The 18381-nt window shown below is 49.9% G+C and overlaps 1 protein-coding gene across 1 annotated transcript in view; it reads left to right on the top strand.

Annotated features, from left to right (window-relative positions):
* The window catches only part of LOC116938063 (MBT domain-containing protein 1-like), a gene marked incomplete at its 3' end in the record, with an annotated part of 38065 nt that overhangs the window by 2058 nt on the left and 17626 nt on the right, over positions 1–18381 (top strand). Inside the window, exons 2-6 of the mRNA XM_076064368.1 lie at positions 5657–5752; positions 7882–8083; positions 10635–10768; positions 11546–11663; positions 14739–14839. Coding sequence (XP_075920483.1) covers positions 5669–5752; positions 7882–8083; positions 10635–10768; positions 11546–11663; positions 14739–14839 — 639 coding nt within the window. The remainder of the gene's footprint in view (positions 1–5656; positions 5753–7881; positions 8084–10634; positions 10769–11545; positions 11664–14738; positions 14840–18381) is intronic.

Genomic DNA, 18381 nt, shown 5'->3' with positions numbered 1-18381 from the left:
GTCGTTGTTGTGGTTGTTGTGGTGATTGTTGTTGTGGTCGTTGTTGCGGTGGTTGTTGTTGTGGTCGTTGTTGTGGTTGTTGTGGTGATTGTTGTGGTGGTGGTGATTGTTGTTGTGGTGATTGTTGTTGTGGTGGTGATTGTTGTTGTGGTTGTGGTGGTGGTGATTGTTGTTGTGGTGGTTGTGGTCGTTGTTGTGGTGATTGTTGTGGTGGTGGTGATTGTTGTTGTGGTGGTGGTGATTGTGGTGGTTGTTGTTGTGGTGATTGTTGTTGTGGTGGTGATTGTTGTGGTAGTGGTGGTGATTGTGGTGATTGTTGTTGTGGTGGTGATTGTTGTGGTGGTGATTGTTGTTGTTGTGGTGATTGTTGTTGTGGTGGTGGTGATTGTGGTGGTTGTTGTTGTGGTGATTGTTGTTGTGGTGGTGATTGTTGTGGTAGTGGTGGTGATTGTGGTGATTGTTGTTGTGGTGGTGATTGTTGTGGTGGTGGTGATTGTTGTTGTGGTGGTGGTGATTGTTGTTGTGGTGGTGATTGTGGTCGTTGTTGTGGTGGTGATTGTTGTTGTGGTGGTGATTGTTGTTGTGGTGGTGGTGATTGTTGTTGTGGTGATTGTTGTTGTGGTGGTGATTGTTGTGGTGGTGATTGTTGTTGTGGTGGTGATTGTTGTTGTGGTGGTGATTGCTGTGGTGGTGATTGTTGTGGTGGTGGTTGTTGTGGTGGTGGTTGTTGTGGTGGTTGTGGTTGTTGTGGTGGTGGTTGCGGTGGTGATTGTTGTGGTGGTGATTGTTGTGGTGGTGGTGGTGATTGTTGTTGTGGTGATTGTGGTCGTTGTTGTGGTGATTGTTGTTGTGGTCGTTGTTGTGGTCGTTGTTGTGGTGGTTGTTGTTGTGGTCGTTGTTGTGGTTGTTGTGGTGATTGTTGTTGTGGTCGTTGTTGCGGTGGTTGTTGTTGTGGTCGTTGTTGTGGTTGTTGTGGTGATTGTTGTGGTGGTGGTGATTGTTGTTGTGGTGATTGTTGTTGTGGTGGTGATTGTTGTTGTGGTTGTGGTGGTGGTGATTGTTGTTGTGGTGGTTGTGGTCGTTGTTGTGGTGATTGTTGTGGTGGTGGTGATTGTTGTTGTGGTGGTTGTGGTCGTTGTTGTGGTGATTGTTGTTGTTGTGGTGGTGGTTGTTGTTGTGGTGGTGATTGTTGTGGTTGTGGTGGTGATTGTTGTGGTCGTTGTTGTGATGATTGTTGTGGTGGTTGTGGTCGTTGTTGTGGTGGTTATTGTGGTGGTCGTGGTTGTTGTGGTTGTGTTTGTTGTGGTTGTGTTCGTTGTGGTGGTCGTTGTTGTGGTGATTGTTGTGGACGTTGTGGTGGTGGTGGTCGTTGTTGTGGTGGTGATTGTTGTGATCGTTGTTGCGGTGGTTGTTGTTGTGGTCGTTGTTGTGGTTGTTGTGGTGATTGTTGTGGTGGTGGTGATTGTTGTTGTGGTGATTGTTGTTGTGGTGGTGATTGTTGTTGTGGTTGTGGTGGTGGTGATTGTTGTTGTGGTGGTTGTGGTCGTTGTTGTGGTGATTGTTGTGGTGGTGGTGATTGTTGTTGTGGTGGTTGTGGTCGTTGTTGTGGTGATTGTTGTTGTTGTTGTGGTGGTGGTTGTTGTTGTGGTGGTGATTGTTGTGGTTGTGGTGGTGATTGTTGTGGTCGTTGTTGTGATGATTGTTGTGGTGGTTGTGGTCGTTGTTGTGGTGGTTATTGTGGTGGTCGTGGTTGTTGTGGTTGTGTTTGTTGTGGTTGTGTTCGTTGTGGTGGTCGTTGTTGTGGTTGTTGTGGTGGTGGTTGTGGTGGTGGTGATTGTTATTGTGGTGATTGTTGTTGTGGTGGTGATTGTTGTTGTGGTGGTTGTGGTCGTTGTTGTGGTGATTGTTGTTGTTGTGGTTGTTGTTGTGGTGGTGATTGTTGTGGTTGTGGTGGTGATTGTTGTGGTCGTTGTTGTGATGATTGTTGTGGTGGTTGTGGTCGTTGTTGTGGTGGTTATTGTGGTGGTCGTGGTTGTTGTGTTTGTTGTGGTTGTGTTCGTTGTGGTGGTCGTTGTTGTGGTGATTGTTGTGGACGTTGTGGTGGTGGTGGTCGTTGTTGTGGTGGTGATTGTTGTGATCGTTGTTGTTGTGGTCATTGTTGTGGTCGTTGTTGTTGTGGTGGTGGTGATTGTTATGGTCGTTGTTGTGGTGATTGTTGTGGTTGTTGTGGTGGTTGTTGTGGTCGTTGTGGTGGTGGTTGTTGTGGTCGTTGTTGTGGTGGTGTTCGTTGTTGTGGTCGTTGTGGTGGTTGTGGTGGTGGTTGTTGTGGTTGTGGTGGTTGTTGTGGTCGTTGTTGTGGTGGTTGTGGTGGTTGTTGTGGTTGTGGTGGTTGTTGTGGTCGTTGTTGTGGTGGTTGTGGTGGTGGTTGTGGTGGTTGTGATGGACATGGTTGTTGTGATGAGTGTGGTGGTGGTTGTTGTGGTCGTTGTTGTGGTGGTTGTGGTGGTGGTTGTAATGATCGTTGTTGTTGTGATGGTTGTGCTTGTTGTGGTGGTTGTTGTGATGGACATGGTTGTTGTGATGAGTGTGGTGGTGGTTGTTGTGGTCGTTGTGGTTGTGGTGGTTGTTGTGGTCGTTGTTGTGGTGGTTGTTGTGGTCGTTGTGGTTGTGGTGGTTGTTGTGGTCCTTGTGATGGTTGTGGTCGTGGAGGTTGTTGTGATGGTTGTAGACGTGGTTGTGATGGTTGTTGTTGTGGTCGTTGTTGATGGTTGTGGTGATTGCAGTCGTTGGGATGTTGTTGTGATGGTTGTGCTTGTTGTGGTGGTTGTGATGGTTGTTGTGATGATCGTTGTGGTTGTGATGGTTGTTGCCGTTGTTGTGATGGTTGTGGTCGTTGTGTTTGTTGTTGTGATGGACATGGTTGTTGTGGTGAGTGTGGTGGTGGTGGTTGTTGTGGTGGTTGTTGTGGTCGTTGTTGTTGTGATGGTTGTGGTTGTTGTGATGATCGTTGTTGTGATGGTTGTGCTTGTTGTGGTGGTTGTGATGGTTGTTGTGATGATCGTTGTGGTTGTGATGGTTGTTGCCGTTGTTGTGATGGTTGTGGTTGTTGTGTTTGTGAAGGTGGTTGTCGTGGTTGTTGTGTTTGTTGTTGTGATGGTTGTTGATGTTGTGATGGTTGTGGTCGTTGAGGTTGTGATGGTTGTGGTTGTTGTGATGATCGTTGTGGTTGTTGTGATGATCGTTGTTGTGATGGTTGTGCTTGTTGTGGTGGTTGTTGTGATGGACATGGTTGTTGTGATGAGTGTGGTTGTTTTGGTGGTTGTGATGGTCGGTTTGATGGTTGTTGTAGTACTGATGTTGTGATGGTTGTTGTGATGGTTGTTGGTGGTCGTTGTTGTTGATGTAATGGTTATTGTTGTGATGATCGTTGTTGTGATGGTTGTGGTTGTTGTGATGGTTGTAGTGGTTGTGATGGTTGTGGTTGCAGTCATGGTTGTGATCGTTGTTATGGTTGTTGTGGTTGTAGTCGTGGGTGGTTGTGGTGCTTGTGGTTATATTGTAGTGGTGGTGGTTGTGTTTATAATGTAGTTGTGGTTATATTGTAGTGGTGGTGGTTATAATGAGGTGTTATTGTTGTGGTTATATTGTAGTGGTGGTGGTTATAATGAGGTGTTATTGTTGTGGTTATATTGTAGTGGTGGTGGTTATAATGAGGTGTTGTGGTTATATTGTAGTAGTGGTTATAATGAGGTGTTGTGGTTATATTGTAGTGGTGGTGGTTATAATGAGGTGTTGTGGTTATATTGTAGTAGTTGTTATAATGAGGTGTTGTGGTTATATTGTAGTAGTGGTTATAATGAGGTGTTGTGGTTATATTGTAGTGGTGGTGGTTATAATGAGGTGTTGTGGTTGTGGTTATATTGTGGTGGTGGTGGTTATAATGAGGTGTTGTGGTTATATTGTAGTGGTGGTTGTGGTTATAATGAGGTGTTGTTGTGGTTATATTGTAGTGGTGGTGGTTATAATGAGGTGTTGTGGTTATATTGTAGTGGTGGTGGTTGTTATAATGAGGTGTTGTGGTTATATTGTAGTGGTGGTTATAATGAGGTGTTGTGGTTATATTGTAGTGGTGGTGGTTATAATGAGGTGTTGTGGTTATATTGTAGTGGTGGTGGTTATAATGAGGTGTTGTGGTTGTGGTTATATTGTGGTGGTGGTGGTGGTTATAATGAGGTGTTGTGGTTATATTGTAGTGGTGGTGGTTATAATGAGGTGTTGTGGTTATATTGTAGTGGTGGTGGTTATAATGAGGTGTTGTTGTGGTTATATTGTAGTGGTGGTGGTTATAATGAGGTGTTGTTGTGGTTATATTGTAGTGATGGTGGTTATAATGAGGTGTTGTGGTTGTGGTTATATTGTAGTGGTGGTGGTTATAATGAGGTGTTGTGGTTATATTGTAGTAGTGGTTATAATGAGGTGTTGTGGTTATATTGTGGTGGTGGTGGTTATAATGAGGTGTTGTGGTTATATTGTAGTGGTGGTGGTTATAATGAGGTGTTGTGGTTATATTGTAGTGGTGGTGGTTATAATGAGGTGTTGTGGTTGTGGTTATATTGTAGTGGTGGTGGTTGTTATAATGAGGTGTTGTGGTTATATTGTAGTAGTGGTAGTGGTTATAATGAGGTGTTGTGGTTATATTGTAGTAGTGGTAGTGGTTATAAGGAGGTGTTGTGGTTATATTGTAGTGGTGGTGGTTATAATGAGGTGTTGTGGTTATATTGTAGTGATGGTGGTTATAATGAGGTGTTGTGGTTATATTGTAGTGGTGGTGGTGGTTATAATGAGGTGTTGTGGTTATATTGTAGTGGTGGTGGTTATAATGAGGTGTTGTGGTTATATTGTAGTGATGGTGGTGGTTATAATGAGGTGTTGTGGTTATATTGTAGTGGTTATAGTTGTGGTTATAATGAGGTGTTGTGGTTATGTGGTGGTTGTGGTTTTAATGTGGTGGTTATTTTGTCACGATTTGATTATCACATTAGTTGTGTTGGTTGTGGTTGTTGTTGGTTGTAATTGATGGTAGTTGTTGATGGTTGTTGTTGTTGCAGACGGTTGTTGTAGTGGTTGTTGTTGGTTGTAGTTGTTGATGATTATTGTGGTTTTTGTTGATGCTTGTTGTTGTGATGGGTGTGATGTTGGTGTTGATGATGGCTGTTGTTGTTATGGTTGTTGTTGTTGTTATTATGGTTGTTGGTGGATGTGGTTGCTGATTGTTGTGGTTGTTGTTGACGGTTGTTGATGATTGCTGACGGCTGTTGTTTTGATGGGTGTTGTTGATCGTTGCTGGTGGTTGTTGTGATGCTTGTTGTTATGGTTGTTGGTGGATGTGGTTGTTGACGTTGTTGTTGACGGTTGTTGTTGTGGTTGTTAATGGTTGTTGTGGTGGTCATTTTTTAATGGTCGGTGGTGGTTTTTGTTGATGGTTGTTGTTGTTGTTAGTTGTGGTTGTTGATGGTTGTTGTGGTTGTTGTGGTTGTTGATGGTTGTTGTTAGTTGTGGTTGTTGATGGTTGTAGTCGTGGTTGTTGCTGGTTGTTGCTATGGTGGTTGATGGTTGTGGTTTTTTGTTGTTGTTGTTGTTGTGATTGTTGTTGCAGGAGTGAGCTGCTATGGCTCACCACTGGCACTCAGCTTACAGCGGAGACGATGGCGGTGATGGCGGTGATGGTGGCCAAGATCAGCAATGGACTAAGGTCATCATCATCATCAGTAGTAGTAGTGTCATCATCAGTAGCAGTGTCATCATCATCAGTGTCATCATCATCAGTAACAGTGTCATCATCATCAGTAGTAGCAGTGTCATCATCATCAGTAGCAGTGTCATCATCATCAGTAGCAGTGTCATCATCATCATCATCAGTAGCAGTGTCATCATCATCATCAGTAGTAGTAGTGTCATCATCAGTAGCAGTGTCATCATCATCAGTGTCATCATCATCAGTAGCAGTGTCATCATCAGTATCAGTGTCATCATCATCAGTAGTAGTGTCATCATCAGTAGCAGTGTCATCATCATCAGTAGCAGTGTCATCATCATCAGTGTCATCATCACCATCAGTAAGTGTCATCATCATCATCAGCAGCAGTGTCGCTACAACTGATGATGATGATGACACTGCTACTGATGATGATGACACTACTACTACTGATGATGATGATGACACTGCTAATGATGATGATGATGACACTACTACTACTACTACTACTGATGATGATGACACTACTACTACTGATGATGATGACACTACTGATGATGATGACACTACTACTACTGATGATGATGACACTACTACTACTACTGATGATGATGATGACACTGCTAATGATGATGATGACACTACTACTACTGATGATGATGACACTACTACTACTGATGATGATGACACTACTGATGATGATGACACTACTACTACTGATGATGATGACACTACTACTACTGATGATGATGATGACACTGCTACTACTACTGATGCTGACACTACTACTACTACTACTGATGATGATGACACTACTACTACTGATGATGACACTACTACTACTGATGATGATGACACTACTACTGATGATGATGACACTACTACTACTGATGATGATGACACTACTACTACTGATGATGATGACACTACTACTACTGATGATGATGACACTACTACTACTGATGATGATGACACTACTACTACTGATGATGATGACACTACTACTACTGATGATGATGATGACACTACTACTACTACTGATGATGATGACACTACTACTACTGATGATGATGATGACACTGCTACTACTGATGATGATGATGATGACACTACTACTACTGATGATGATGACACTACTACTACTGATGATGATGACACTACTACTAATGATGATGATGACACTGCTACTACTACTGATGCTGACACTACTACTACTGATGATGATGACACTACTACTACTGATGATGATGACACTACTACTACTACTACTGATGATGATGATGACACTACTACTACTGATGATGATGACACTACTACTACTGATGATGATGACACTACTACTACTGATGATGATGACACTACTACTACTGATGATGATGACACTACTACTACTACTGATGATGATGATGATGATGACACTACTACTACTACTGATGATGATGATGACACTACTACTACTACTGATGATGATGATGACACTGCTACTACTACTGATGCTGACACTACTACTACTGATGATGATGACACTACTACTACTACTGATGATGATGACACTACTACTACTGATGATGATGATGATGACACTACTACTACTGATGATGATGATGACACTACTACTACTACTGATGATGATGACACTACTACTACTACTGATGATGATGACACTACTACTACTACTGATGATGATGATGACACTGCTACTGATGATGATGATGACACTGCTACTACTACTGATGATGATGATGATGACGCTACTACTACTGATGATGATGACACTGCTACTGATGATGATGATGATGACACTGATGATGATGACACTGATGATGATGATGATGACACTACTACTACTACTGATGATGATGATGACACTGATGATGATGATGACACTGCTGCTACAGATGTCCGCTACTACTGCTACTCCTGCTGCTACTACTGCCGCTGCTGATGATGCCACCACCACCACAACCACCACAACCACCACAACCACCACCACAACCACCACAACCACCGCCACCACCACCACGGCCACAATCTCCGCAGCCGCGTCCTCCCTCTAGGTCCGCTCCGTGATAACCGCTCCCTCCCTCCCCTCCCTCCCTGTCCCCTTTTCAATTCCCGCCGCTCAGTCCCCGGACACGGACCGCGACTACGACGACTTCTACGACGACTTCTACGACAGAGGCGGTGGAGGAGGTGGTGGAGGAGGTGGAGGCGGTGGTGGAGGCGGTGGTGGAGGCGGTGGTGGAGGCGGTGGTGGAGGCGGTGGTGGTGGTGGTGTCAGGCCGAAGCAGCGGCACGTGGTGAAGATGGCGAGCGTGGTTGGAACAGGTGAGGTTGAACCTCGCTAACGTCACCGCCGCCATCATCATCATCACCACCACCGTCACCACCACCGTCACCACCACCACCACCGTCACCATCACCGCCATCACCACCACCACCGTCACCACCACTGTCACCACCACCACCACCGTCACCATCACCGCCATCACCACCACCACCGTCACCACCACCACCGTCACCACCACCACCACCGTCGCCACCATAATAACCACCATCACCACCACCACCGTCATCATCACTGTCACCACCACAACTACCACCACTGTCATCATCACCACCATCACCACCGCCACCATCATCACCACCATCATCACCACCATCACCACCATCGTCGCCACCACCACCATCATCGCCACCACCACCATCGTCACCACCATCATCACCACCACAACTACCACCACTGTCATCATCACCACCATCACCACCGCCACCATCATCACCACCATCATCACCACCATCACCACCATCGTCGCCACCACCACCATCGTCGCCACCACCACCATCGTCACCACCATGACCACCATCGTCACCATCGCCACCATCGTCACCACCATCACCACAACCACGATCATCACCACCATCATCACCACCACTGTCGCCATGTTGATGTGGTGGTGGTAGTTGTTGTTGTGGTTGATGTTGTTAATGATGTTGATGTGATTGTGGTGGTTGTTGATAATGTTGTGGTTGTCGTGGTGGTTGTTGATGATCCTGTTATTGTGGTTGTTGATGATGTTGATGTTATGGTGGATGTTGTTGTTGATGGTGTTGTTGTGGTTGTTGGTGATGTTGTGGTTATTGATGATGTTATTGTTGTGGTTGTTGATGATGATGCTGTGGTTGTTGATGTTGTTGTGGTTGTTGATGTTGTTGTGGTTGTTGATGTGGTTGTTGATGTTGTTGTGGTTGTTGATGTGGTTGTTGTTGATGTTGTGGTTGTCGATGATGTGGTGGTGGTTGTTGATCTTGTTGTTGATTTTGTGGTGGTTGATGGTGTTGTGTGTATCAAGGATGTGGTTGATGTTGTTGTGGTTGTTGTTGATGTTGTGGTTATTGATGTTATTGTTGTGGTTGTTGATGATGATGCTGTAGTTGTTGATGTTGTTGTGGTTGTTGATGTTGTGGTTGTCGATGATGTGGTGGTTGTTGATCTTGTTGTTGCTGTTGTGGTGGTTGATGATGTTGTGTTTATCAATGATGTGGTTGATGTTGTTGTTGTGGTTGTCGATGTGGTGGTGGTTGTTGATTTTGCTGATGTTGTTGTGGTTGTTGATGTTGTGTTCATCAATGATGTGGTTGATGTTGTTGTTGTGGTTGATGTTGATGTTGTCGATGATGTGGTGGTGGTTGTTGTGGCTGTTGTTGATGTTGTGGTGGTTGTTAATGATGATGTTGTGTTCATCAATGATGTGGTTGATGTTGTGGTTGTGGTTGATGTTGTGGTTGTCGATGATGTGGTGGTGGTGGTTGTTGTTGTTGTGGTTGTTGATGATGATGTGTTCATCAATGATGTGGTTGTTGTGGTTGATGTTGTCGATGATGTGGTGGTTGTTGTGGTTGTTGTTGATTTTGTAGTGGTTGATGTTGTTATGGTTGTTGTTGATGTTGTCGATGATGTGGTGGTGGTTGTAGTGGTTGATGTTGTTGTGGTTGTTGTTGAAGTGGTGGTTGTTGTTGATGTTGTGGTGGTTGTTGATGATGATGTTGTGTTTATCAATGATGTGGTTGTTGTTGTGGTTGTTGTTGATGTGGTGGTTGTTGTTGATGTGGTGGTTGTTGATGATGATTTTATGTTTATCAATGATGTGGTTGTTGATGTTGTGGTGGTTGTTGTTGGTTGTTGTTGTTGTTTTGGTTGTTGTTGATGTTGTGGTGGTTGTTGATGATGATGTTGTGTTTATCAATGATTTGGTTGTTGATGTTGTTGTGGTTGTTGTTGTTGTGGTTGATGTGGTTGTTGTTGATGTGGTTGTTGATGTTGTTGTCGTTGTTGTTGTGGTTGTGGTTGATGTTGTTGATGTGGTTGTTGTTGATGTGGTTCTTGATGTTGTTGTGGTTGTTGTGGTTGTTGTTGTGGTTGATGTTGTTGATGTGGTTGATGTGGTTGTTGATGTTGTTGTGGTTGTTGTGGTTGTTGATGTTGTTGTGGTTGTTGATGATGTTGTGTTTATCAATTATGTGGTTGTTGATGTTGTTGTGGTTGTTGTTGTTGTTGTGGTTGTTGTTGTGGTTGATGTGGTTGTTGTTGATGTGGTTGTTGATGTTGTTGTCGTTGTTGTTGTTGTTGTGGTTGATGTTGTTGATGTGGTTGTTGTTGATGTGGTTCTTGATGTTGTTGTGGTTGTTGTGGTTGTTGTTGTGGTTGTTGTGGTTGATGTTGTTGATGTGGTTGTTGATGTTGTTGATGTTGTTGTGGTTGTTGATGTTGTTGTGGTTGTTGATGATGTTGTGTTTATCAATGATGTGGTTGTTGATGTTGTTGTGGTTGTTGATGTTGTTGTGGTTGTTGATGTTGTTGTGGTTGTTGTTGTTGTAGCCGTGTGTGAGATGTGCGGAGTGTCAGGACAGCGTAGCGACTTCTTCTCCAAGAGCAAGCGCTTCTGCTCATCGTCCTGCTCACGCAGCTTCTCCTCAAACTCAAAGAAGTCGTCCATACTCGCTCGCCTGCAGGTCAGACGCCCGCTCGCTCACTCACCCGTTCACTCACTCGCTCGCTCACTCACTCACTCACTCGCTCACCGCTCACTCGCTCGCTCACTCACTCACTCACTCGGTCACTCACTCGCTCACCGCTCACTCACTCTCTCACTCGCTCACTCGCTCACTCGCTCACTCGCTCACTCGCTCGCTCACTCGCTCGCTCACTCACTCTCTCACTCACTCACTCTCTCACTCACTCGCTCACTCGCTCACCGCTCACTCACTTACCCGCTCACTCGCTCACCCGCTCGCTCACCCGCTCACTCACTCACCCACTCACCCGCTCACTCGCTCACTCACCCACTCACCCGCTCACTCACCCGCTCACCCACTCACTCACCCACTCACTCGCTCACCCACTCACTCACTCACTCACCCACTCACTCACCCGCTCACTCACTCGCTCACCGCTCACTCACTCACCCGCTCACTCACTCACCCACTCACCCGCTCACCCGCTCGCTCACCCGCTCACTCACTCACCCACTCACCCGCTCACTCACTCACTCGCTCACTCACCCACTCACTCACCCGCTCACTCACCCGCTCACCCACTCACTCACCCACTCACCCCCTCACCCCCTCACCCACTCACCCCCTCACCCACTCACTCACTCACTCACCCGCTCACTCACTCACTCACTCACCCGCTCACTCACTGACTCAACCAATCACATGTCTGTGTTTCTTTTCTCGCCCCCCCCATCCCCCCTGCCCCCCCCCTGCCCCCCCCCCCCTGCCCCCCAGGGCAAGCCCCCCACTAAGAAGGCGAAGGTGCTGCAGAAAAAGGAGCTCACGGCCAAGATGGCGGCCCTGGCCAACCTACACTCAGGCCTCCTCACACACAGCAGCCTGTCTCACTCAGGCAAGTCCCTCTCACACCGTGTCTCTCTCACCCGTGTCTCTCCGTGTGTCTCTCTCACCGTGTCTCTCTCACACCGTGTCTCTCTCACCATGTCTCTCTCTCTCCGTGTGTCTCTCTCACCGTGTCTCTCTCACCCTGTGTCTCACTCAGGCAAGTCTCTCTCTCACCATGTCTCTCTCTCACCATGACTCTCTCTCACCCTGTCTCTCTCTCACCGTGTCTCTCTCTCACCGTGTCTCTCTCTCACCATGTCTCTATCTCACCCTGTGTCTCTCTCGCACCGTGTCTCTCTGTCACCCTGTGTCTCCCTCTCACCCTGTGTCTCACTCAGGCAAGTCTCTCTCTCACCCTGTGTCTCTCACCGTGTCTCTCTCACCCTGTGTCTCTCTCAGGCAAGTCTCTCTCTCACCCGTGTCTCTCTCTCACACCGTGTCTCTCTCACACCCTGTGTCTCTCTCACCCGTGTCTCTCCGTGTGTCTCTCACCGTGTCTCCCTCCCCCGTGTCTCTCTCTCACCGTGTCTCTCTCTCACCCATGTCTCTCTCACCGTGTCTCTCTCAGGCAAGTCTCTCTCTCACCCTGTGTCTCCCTCTCACCCGTGTCTCTCCGTGTCTCTCTCTCACCGTGTCTCTCTCAGGCAAGTCTCTCTCTCACCGTGTCTCCCTCAGGCAAGTCTCTCTCTCTCACCGTGTCTCTCTCAGGCAAGTTTCTCTCCCCCCGTGTCTCTCTCACCCGTGTCTCTCTCCTCCCGTGTCTCTCTCACCGTGTATCTCGCTCACCGTGTGTCTCACTCAGGCAAGTCTCTCTCCCCCCGTGTCTCTCTCACCCGTGTCTCTCTCTCACCCTGTGTCTCACTCAGGCAAGTCTCTCTCTCACCGTGTCTCTTTCACCCGTGTCTCTCTCACCGTGTCTCTCTCACCCCGTGTCTCTCTCAGGCAAGTCTCTCTCTCGCCCGTGTCTTTCTCTCACCGTGTCTCCCTCAGGCAAGTCTCTCTCTCCCCGCGTGTCTCTCTCTCCCCGTGTCTCTCTCACCCCGTGTCTCTCTCACCCGTGTCTCTCTCTCACCCCGTGTCTCTCTCTCCCTGTGTCTCTCTCCCCGTGTCTCCCTCAGGCAAGTCTCTCTCTCACCGTGTCTCTCTCAGGCAAGTCTCTCTCTCCCCGTGTCTCTCTCACCCGTGTCTCTCTCCCCGCGTCTCTCTCTCCCCGTGTCTCTCTCTCACCGTGTCTCTCTCTCCCCGTGTCTCTCCCCGTGTCTCTCTCTCCCCGTGTCTCTCTCTCCCCGCGTGTCTCTCTCTCCCCGCGTGTCTCTCTCTCCCCGTGTCTCTCTCACCCCGTGTCTCTCTCACCCCGTGTCTCTCTCACCCGTGTCTCTCTCTCACCCCGTGTCTCTCTCTCCCCGTGTCTCTCTCCCCGTGTCTCCCTCAGGCAAGTCTCTCTCTCACCGTGTCTCTCTCAGGCAAGTCTCTCTCTCCCCTTGTCTCTCTCACCCGTGTCTCTCTCCCCGCGTCTCTCTCTCCCCGTGTCTCTCTCTCACCGTGTCTCTCTCTCTCACCGTGTCTCTCTCTCCCCGTGTCTCTCTCTCACCGTGTCTCTCTCTCCCCGTGTCTCACTCAGGCAAGTCTCTCTCTCCCCGTGTCTCTCTCTCCCCGTGTCTCTCTCACCCGTGTCTCTCTCACCCGTGTCTCTCTCACCCGTGTCTCTCTCACCGTGTCTCTCTCTCACCGTGTCTCTCCCTCCCCGTGTCTCTCTCACCGTGTCTCTCTCTCACCGTGTCTCCCTCCCCCCGTGTCTCTCTCTCCCCGTGTCTCTCCCTCCCCGTGTCTCTCCCTCCCCGTGTCTCTCCCTCCCCGTGTCTCCCTCCCCGTGTCTCTCCCTCCCCGTGTCTCTCTCTCACCCGTGTCTCTCTCCCCCCGTGTCTCCCTCCCCCCGTGTCTCTCTCTCCCCGTGTCTCTCCCTCCCCGTGTCTCCCTCCCCGTGTCTCTCCCTCCCCGTGTCTCTCTCTCACCGTGTCTCTCTCCCCGTGTCTCTCCCTCCCCGTGTCTCTCCCTCCCCGTGTCTCCCTCCCCGTGTCTCTCTCTCCCCTTGTCTCTCTCTCTCCCCGTGTCTCTCTCCCCGTGTCTCTCTCCCCCGTGTCTCTCCCGCCGTATCTCCTCGTGTCTCTCCCCGTGTCTCTCTCTCCCCGTGTCTCTCCCCCCGTGTCTCTCTCTCCCCATGTCTCTTTCACCATGTCTCTCTCACCGTGTCTCCCCGTGTCTCTCTCTCCCCGTGTCTCTCTCTCCCCGTGTCTCTCTCTCCCCGCGTGTCTCTCTCTCCCCGTGTCTCTCTCTCACCGTGTCTCTCTCACCGTATCTCTCCGTGTCTCTCTCTCCCCGTGTCTCTCCCCCCGTGTCTCTCTCCCCGTGTCTCTCTCTCCCGGTGTGTCTCTCTCCCCGTGTGTCTCTCTCCCCGTGTCTCTCTCTCTCCCCGTGTCTCTCTCTCTCCCCGTGTCTCTCTCTCACCGCGTCTCTCTCTCACCGTATCTCTTCCTGTTTCTGTGTCTCACCCTGTCTCCGTGTCTCTGTGTCTCACCCTGTCTCCGTGTCTCTGTGTCTCACCCTGTCTCCGTGTCTCCGTGTCTCACCGTGTCTCCGTGTCTCTGTGTCTCACCCTGTCTCTGTGTCTCACCCTGTCTCCGTGTCTCTGTGTCTCCGTGTCTCCGTGTCTCACCCTGTCTCTGTGTCTCACCCTGTCCCTGTGTCTCTGTGTCTCACCCTGTCTCCGTGTCTCTGTGTCTCACCCTGTCTCTGTGTCTCACCCTGTCTCCGTGTCTCTGTGTCTCACCCTGTCTCCGTGTCTCTGTGTCTCACCCTGTCTCTGTGTCTCACCCTGTCTCCGTGTCTCTGTGTCTCACCCTGTCTCTGTGTCTCACCCTGTCTCCGTGTCTCTGTGTCTCACCCTGTCTCCGTGTCTCTGCGTCTCACCCTGTCTCCGTGTCTCTGCGTCTCACCCTGTCTCCGTGTCTCACCCTGTCTCTGTGTCTCACCGTGTCTCCGTGTCTCTGTGTCTCACCCTGTCTCCGTGTCTCCGTGTCTCTAGACGCAGGAGCAGCAGATTCTCGCTCTCCCTCTGGCTTCGACTGGGGCTCGTACCTGCTGCAAGGAAACTTCGAAGCGGCTTCGGTGACCTGCTTCAAGCATGTACGTGGGCCTCCCCTAGCTCCACTCAGCCTCAAATCTCTGTTTGTCTGTGTGCGAGTCTGTGTGTGTGTGTCTGTGTGTGTGTGTGTGGGGAGCGGTAGTGTAGTAGCGGTTAGCACTACGCTGCGCTATGAACCCGGCGACCCGGGTTCGATTCCCGCTCACGGCCCAACACCGGTGACGATTATCTGAACCGGTCCCGGGCCTCCCCTAGGTCGACTCGGCCTCAAAATGAGTACCTGGTGCGGTGGATAAAAAACATCGCCACTGGGGAGACAAAGGCGGTCGGGCGTGGTGCTGGCCACCCACCCCCTCGTGTACCGTTACCGGCCTTCATAGGTGCTCGCTAACAGCACTTGCCCCTACAGTCTGTTAAGGCTATATGGGGGATCTTTGTCTTTGTCTGGAGTGATTGGAGGGCATGGGCCAGATCAGCTCAATAACAACGGTAGGAGGCTGCTAGATTTTTGTGCAGCCCATGGGCTTGTAATTACCAACACGCTGTTCCGGCATCGGCGCATCCACACAACATCGTGGATGCATGCCGGGTCCAAGCAAGAACATCTGCTGGACTACATAGTGACGGACCAGCGGATGCGGGCCCATGTCCTTGACACCAGGACCTACCGTGGAGCTGATCTGCCCTCTGACCATCGACTAGTCATCTGTAAGATGCGCCTGCCATTCTTCCACTCTGGTGGTGGGTGTACACCCAGGACCCCATTCCAACCTAAAGTGGCCTGGTCTCAGTTATCTGATGAAAGTTGCAAGCGAGAATTTCATCATCGCTTGCGGCTGGGATTGGCATCGTCACCCACTCCTCCTGATGTCGAGGGTAAATGGGCGAGGTTTCGGACTGTGACTAATGCAGCTGCAATGGCTGCTTTGGGTACGCGGTCCAGACCTCCCCAGAGACCCTGGCTGACAGAGGAGGTGTTCAGGATGGTTGAGAAAAAGCGACAGGCCCACTGTCATCGGCTACAGAATCCCACGTCAGAGAATGAGGAGGCTTACCGCAGCCTTCGCTCGGAGGTTCAGAGAGCCGTGAGGCGCTGCAAGGATGGGTGGTGGTCGCGGGTTGCTGAGGAGATGGAGTCTGCCTCAGTGGCCCGTGATCACAAATCTCTATTTAACTCCATCAAAAAAGTAACCTGCAGCGCCACACCTATTACCATCATTAGGGGAAAAAACAGTGATCCAATTTCCGACCCCCAGGAACAGGTTCGCAGATTTGCTGAGCATTTCTGTGAGGTCCTAGGGGAGGGAAAATCCCTCAGCCAGGAAAACATCGTGGCACAAAGTGAGGATGACCCTGCTGAGGCTGCGGTGCCTCAAATATTGGATGAAGTCACCCCCTGTGAGTGGCTGGCTGAGGTGCCATCTGCTGAGGAAGTATTGAAGGCGATCCGGAGTCTGAGACCAGGAAAGGCAGCGGGCAGAGATGATCTCCCAAGCGAAATGCTGAGGGAGGGTGGCGTTTGTGCACAGACTGCCCTACATGACATCATAACAACAGTCTGGACCACTGGACGGGTTCCGCAGGATTGGAAGGATGCCCTGGTGGTCCCCCTTTTTAAGAAGGGGGACCGCACAGACTGTAACAACTACAGGGGCATCTCACTCCTCAGTGTGCCGGGAAAGGTCCTGGCAAGGATTATTCAACATCGCCTTGCCAGGCACGCTGAGGAGAGGCTTGCGGAGCCCCAATGCGGTTTCAGGAAAGGGCGGTCCTGCACAGATGCCATATTTTCTGTCCGTCTGCTACAGCAGAGGTGTAGGGAATTCCAACAAGACCTACATCTCTGCTTTATTGACCTGGTCAAGGCCTATGATACCATCAGTAGGCCTGGGCTCTGGGTCGTTCTTCGTGCTTTTGGAGTACCTGACCCTCTGCTCACGATCATTAAGGACCTTCATGATGGTGAGCGGGCCCGGGTAAAACTACGTGGCCGGGAGTCAGAGCCATTCCCTGTACACCTTGGGGTGCGACAGGGATGTCCTCTGGCTCCCACATTATTTAACATCTATTTTGACCACGTAGTTCGTGAAGCCTTCAATAGCTGTACCGGGGGAATCTCCATATGGTACAGATATAATGGGAGGCTGATTGATGCCCGGGTGCGGTCAAGGGATGGCTCCCTATTGCTCAACCACGTTATGTATGCTGATGATTTGGTAATAGCTGCTCAGTCAGAGGAGGAGTTGGAGACGCTGCTGCTGAGACTGGAGCGTGCCACTAAGAGGTGGGGCCTTACCATCAGCCCCACCAAAACTAAGCACCTGCCTGGGTATTTTGTACCATCGGACACTCCACCCCCACAACTCCCAATCGGTGATGGGGCAGTTGTGGAGAGAGTGGAGAGTTTCCCATACCTGGGCAGTGTGCTTATGACTGGCTCCAGTTTAACAGCAGAGGTCTCACTCCGAATCAGTCGAGCGGCAATATCTTTTCATCGGTTGCGTAACGCTATGTGGAAGCTACCTGGTCTGTCGCTCCGCACTAAGCTTCAGGTCTTCTCGGCCACGGTCATTCCCTCCCTTCTCTACGCTTGCGAAACGTGGACCCCCCTAATGGAACATCTTCGCCGGTTAGAAACATTTAGGCTGGCCTGCCTACGATCCATCCTGGGTTTAACCAGACTGGATTGTGTGAGGAGCTCACAAATCCTTGAAAGATCTGGGCAGGGTCCCATCGGTGAGCTCCTCCGGCAGGCAAGGCTGCGATGGCTGGGTCATGTAGCCCGCATGCCCAGCCAACGCATGCCGAAACAGCTTTTATTTGGCCGGATTGAGGGGGCTAAGCGGGCGCGGCACGGGCTAGAGAAGAGATGGAGTGATGTGGTACAGGAGGACGTGGAGCTGAGTGGACTTGCCGTTGACTGGTACCAGCGGTGTCAAGATCGGCCTCTGTGGAGGAGGTTCGTGAAGGACGCTACTGGGCAGTTGGAGGCAGTCGCCCTCCAACAACAACGGAGGGCGGAGGAGCGACGCTCACAACAGCGAGCGGAGCGCCGGGTGGCTAAAGCACAGCAGGTTGGCACAGTAGGGGGCACAGGTGGTGCATCAGCCAGTCATCTCAGTCAGTCGACCCGTGGCACCTGGGTCTGCCCCGTGACCTCCTGCCAGCGGGCGTTCGACACTTCACGTAGCCTCAAGGTGCACATAGCCTGGCACAAGCGTCGTGGTGACGTCACCGCCACTTAGTGGTGAATGGCGGTTGTTGTTGTTGTGTTGTTGTCTCACTGTGTGTGTCACTGTGTGTGTCACTGTGTGTGTCTCACTGTGTGTGTCTCACTGTGTGTGTCTCACTGTCTCACTGTGTGTGTCTCACTGTCTCACTGTGTGTGTCTCACTGTCTCACTGTGTGTGTCTCACTGTCTCACTGTGTGTGTCTCACTGTGTGTGTCTCACTGTCTCACTGTGTCACTGTGTGTCTCACTGTGTGTGTCTCACTGTGTGTGTCTCACTGTCTCACTGTGTGTGTCTCACTGTCTCACTGTGTGTCTCACTGTGTGTCTCACTGTGTGTCTCACTGTGTGTGT

The sequence above is a fragment of the Petromyzon marinus genome, unplaced genomic scaffold, assembly GCF_048934315.1.
Source record: "Petromyzon marinus isolate PM22_M1 ecotype Great Lakes invasive population unplaced genomic scaffold, UKy_Petmar_22M1.pri1.0 PM_Scaffold_40, whole genome shotgun sequence".
Taxonomy (NCBI): Eukaryota; Metazoa; Chordata; class Hyperoartia; order Petromyzontiformes; family Petromyzontidae; genus Petromyzon; species Petromyzon marinus.
Note: the sequence above shows the minus strand (reverse complement) of the source record. Positions and strands in the feature narration are given on the sequence as shown.